General features: G+C 48.8%; 1 protein-coding gene across 1 annotated transcript; it reads right to left on the bottom strand.

Moving 5' to 3' along the window:
• Positions 1 to 1,050: 1,050 nt before the first annotated feature.
• On the bottom strand, positions 1,051 to 3,917 carry LOC119177402 (snake venom vascular endothelial growth factor toxin HF). The gene is made up of 2 exons (XM_037428883.2): positions 3,566 to 3,917; positions 1,051 to 1,412 (listed from the first exon to the last, which is right to left on the bottom strand). The coding sequence occupies exons 1-2, from the start codon at positions 3,785 to 3,787 to the stop codon at positions 1,191 to 1,193; spliced, it is 444 nt and encodes a 147-aa protein (XP_037284780.1). The 5' UTR covers positions 3,788 to 3,917; the 3' UTR covers positions 1,051 to 1,190.
• Positions 3,918 to 4,288: the final 371 nt, after the last annotated feature.

Here is a 4,288-nt window from a genome sequence, read left to right as displayed (position 1 = left end):
TTGGTGCTAGGTGACGTGAATGGATGACAAAGGTGCAAACATGATAATTATAACGTGTGTGTCATGTAAGAACATGACTACATACCATGTTCATGATGCGCTCGCGGCCGTTTTACTAGCTTCGCATATACCAAATTTGCTGTTACGTCACATGAACTGATGACGAAAGTATGACTGGTACAAACATGATAATCATGACATGCGTGTCTTGTAAGATCACGATTACATACCACGCTCATGATGCGCTCGCGGCCGTTTCGCAAGCTTCACATATACCAAATTTAGTATTACGTAACGTAAATGGACGACCAAGGTACATGACACGTCCAAGCATAATAATCATGATATGCGTGTCATGTAAAACATGACTACGCGTTACACTCGTAGCGCACTCGCGGCCGTTTCGCTAGCTTCGAATATACCAAGTTTGGCATTACGTTACGTGAATAGACGACGGAGGTAATTGACATGTCCAAACATGATAATCATGACATGCGTGTCATATAAATCATGACTACACGCTACGCTCTCGGCACACTTGTAGTCGTTTCGCTAGTTTCACATATACCAAATTTGGTATGAGGTGACGTGAATAGACTAGGAACAGAAATGCCAGGCGCAAACATAATAATCAAGAAATGTAAGTCATGTACGGCGTAATTGACGTCCACCTCGTAACGTTGTGCTGATTTTAAAGTGGCATATCAACCATCCTCATTCGTGCTTTGCATATAACCGATTACTACTGTAGGTGAGATCTGCCATTTTCTTTTGTCTTTCACAGCATGGCCGTAACTTGTTAGAATCAGGGTGTATTTATTTACATGACCTGTCTCATCGGTTACGCTGAGACAGGTTGTAGGCAGCAGCAACGACGAGCGCAGACAAAGTGTAAAAATATGTAAATTTGTTTATTTACAAATAAATAATGGTTGGTGTGACTAGGAGCGCGTCCGCTTCCGTCTCAGGTGCGAATGGTCCATGTGGATAATAAATAGCGTGCAGCGATGATGGACGAAGCACATGGTAATAAATAACGAGTATGTTGAGCGGTGGGCCCTCGTTGCGCGGAGGGTGCGAAGAAGAAGCCATCACAAGTCCTCGCCGGGGGCAGGGGGGCTGGCGAGTCCAGTCCAGTGCCCGGCGTGCAGTCGTGGTTCCGCCACTGTTTGTCTAGGCGTAGCGCTGCGTCATCGGATGGGGTCGTACTTGGACCGGCATTCGCACTCGGTGTGGTTCTCGAACGTTAGCGTCTCAAACTTGCGCTGTTCCCCTGTAGCGTCAATCTGAACAACTGCGAAAGTGCGCTCCACCATCTGTATACTCTTTGGCTGGCAGTGCTTGTCTTCGCTGTTGCAGCAGGCCATGTCCGGTTGGCACCGGTGCACCACGGTGCAGTGTGGCTCGTACCGCTGCGGGAGAAAAATAAAAGAAAGTCGGGGTTAGTCACTCGTTTCCTATATTATATTTACCACGACTGTGTTCAATGCGACGTCCGTCGCTAATATGTATCAAAGTGGTACTTCTAAAGCTCACAGGCACGGATTAGCACGGCTTTTGCTTCGGGATTCTAAACTGACCAGTATATATTTTCTGAAAAAACAAAAGCAAATTTAGTATTCCAGTAGCGAAATCAAACAAGGGTTAGCGATTGTCCAGCCTTAAGAAAGCGGAGACGGCGCCAAGAGGTGCACACATCGGCGAGTATCGGTAAAATGTACGCTTTGATATAGGTAAGTCATACAAAAACTGCCTTTAGAAACAGTTGAGCCTATGCATGTTAACCCTGACTCAGACTCAGCGTTTCGAAATAAAGGGCGTTCTCTGAAACCATGCTTTAGTTTGAAGGAAACGCAACAGCTAAAGTGAATTTGATCCAGTAGACACGTGACGTGAGGAATACATGCTGAGCTGCATGCACTTAACTAGATCTTAATCAAAACGCGCTGCTGAATTTTCGACGTGTGGACTCGTTAGCAAAACATTCAGCTGCTTTTTTTTTGAGTGATTATCATTCACATTTAGTGGCGTTTGTCTTGCCGAGTGTTTATTATTAATAATAATATACAGAATGCGAAATTATATGTTTACTGAGCAGTATCGTATGTAAGGAAAGCGAAGAGCAAGGGCACTGTATGGTATGCAAGTGACGCTGTGGCAGAGAACATAATCTGTTTCTTGAATTTTACGAGCTAATAATTTCCTCTCGCGTCCAAGAAGAGTTGATAGAAAAAAAACTCGCAGCTTCATACGGCGCTTCAGTCTATCGTTGTGGTGGCCTTGACTACTCTAGACTATATGTTCCAGCTCTGCAGAGGCCACGTGCCAGGAATATCGCGGTCGGTAATACTATACAGCAATTAGGCCTGTCTTGCGAGCTCACTTGCGACTCGCGAGTCAAGATCCTTCTTTTCCCACCGCCGGGTGCACGTGTCGACCACGGGTAATTATTTGAAGGGCCTTGTAATGCCACAGTGCGTTTATCAAGCTTCCTGATTTAGAAACCGCTCTGTTCTCCCACAGGAAGTGTCGAGACAGTATGCCGGCATGTGCGTGCGGCGCTATTTCATCGTGGGCCTAGCATTGGTTTTAAAGATTTTTGGGCCTGTGCGTAGTATCTGATTCAACGTGTCAGCTGCAAATGCACCGACGAAACGCAGCAGCTCAGTCGCGTGGCGGCACCGATTTATCTATTCCGCGTCATTGATTTCCGGCCTGGTGTAAAGTTCCAAGCTATCTTTCTTACACACTATCCTGTTTTTGTCATTAAGTGTGACACGAACCTATTTAAATGGCTACAGAGAAAAATGTCAACAAGTGGCTTTGCGCAACCTGTTTTTAACTCGCGATGCATGAAAGACATATCACGTTCGCACTCCCATTTTACGCACCAACAAAAAAGAGGAGCGAAGACGAGGAATGGTGGAGAGGGTAGGACAGGTTTTAGTTAGAACTGATCACCATACAATCGGTGGGAAAGGTACTAAAGTATTTTCGGTGTTGCAATGAACACGTTGCCGGTGTCGGCGCACATTCGCTTTTCCTGCGAACTGACCCATCTCCCTCACAACCACTTGAGTCGCCCGCGCTGACGTCACTAAGCAGCCTCGCGCCAATCGAGTGGTAGGCGCCAAACCTTTCATCCGGATGTTTTAGCTAGGCTTCCAGAGCTGCGACTGCAGAAAAACTACGCTCACGCGAGGGGTGTGCAAGTAGCAGCGACTGAGAGTGGTGGCCCGGTGATGTGGGATATCGGGGGCGCTTACTATAATGTAAATTAGCTCTACAGATTTTAAATCAATGAAGATATCACACCAGCATTGTTTTTGATGTGTCTTATTCAGAGTCATGTTTTTTTTGCGCTAAACATATAATAATAGAAACTGATGGGATCTGGCTTTATGGCTCTCGGCCGAATAAAGAGGCAACAGAAAGCAAGCTTCACCTCAATACTCAGAAGCGCAGCTTGCCTGCAGCTGCCAGCAGAGGAGAGAAGGCAGAGCGCGCAGTATGAAACCGGCAAGTGTTACCGAAATAAAAGGCAGGCCAAGTCACGCACACTCACCTTGCTTTCATTTGGGTACTTGTCTTGCACGCAGATAGTTCGTCGCCGAGGAAACTTGCATCGCCCTTCCCGCTGTACCATCTCCCGATGCTCAAGGTACCGCTGGGTTTCGCGATTGACGTACCTGCGCGGCCCGCACAGTCCAACGGCGAAGCAGGTAAACAAGACAAGCATCGCCGTCCATGCGACTCCCCTCGCCACGCGGTCGTGTTCGCTGGTCATCGCTATTGTCGTGACGAGTGCTGCTGGTGAGCGACGCCCGGCGAATGGTGAACGACCGGGCTCCCATGATGGTTTTATGCCGCCGAGTTATACCTCGATTGCACCCGCCACGCGCACGGCTGCCTTTGCCGCCGGGGCAGCTGCGGCGCGCGGCGTCTTCCGCCGCGTGATGTCAGGAAATCGGGGAAGCACCAATGAGAGAGGCGTCTCCTTGCGTCATGTCCTGGAAACCAGTTTTCCAGGACGGCCCGCCACCCTCCCTCCCTTTTGCCCTCTCAGCGACAGGTCCGCTCAGGGATGCGGCCGGCGGGCGTCCCCATCTTCCGCTGCGCGCACCGGATCGCCACGCGATGACTTTGTTGTACTTTGTTGTGACGACGCCGTGTATCTCGCGCGATACTCGCAGTGGCCTCGCCTTTCTCGTACGTCAATGATACCGTTGAGCTCGAGAAGCGACCGAGGCGTCCCAGTGGATAACGCGTCCTGAGGCCTAAATGAAGG

This window comes from Rhipicephalus microplus, chromosome X, assembly GCF_043290135.1.
Source record: "Rhipicephalus microplus isolate Deutch F79 chromosome X, USDA_Rmic, whole genome shotgun sequence".
In the NCBI taxonomy this organism is placed as follows: Eukaryota; Metazoa; Arthropoda; class Arachnida; order Ixodida; family Ixodidae; genus Rhipicephalus; species Rhipicephalus microplus.
Note: the sequence above shows the minus strand (reverse complement) of the source record. Positions and strands in the feature narration are given on the sequence as shown.

Coding starts and splice junctions, on each gene's coding strand:
- LOC119177402 (XM_037428883.2), bottom strand. CDS start 3,787: ATGACCAGCGAACACGACCGCGTGGCGAGGGGAGTCGCATGGACGGCG. Junction 1,413..3,565: donor AGTACCCAAATGAAAGCAAG/GTGAGTGTGCGT, acceptor TTTCTCCCGCAG/CGGTACGAGCCACACTGCAC.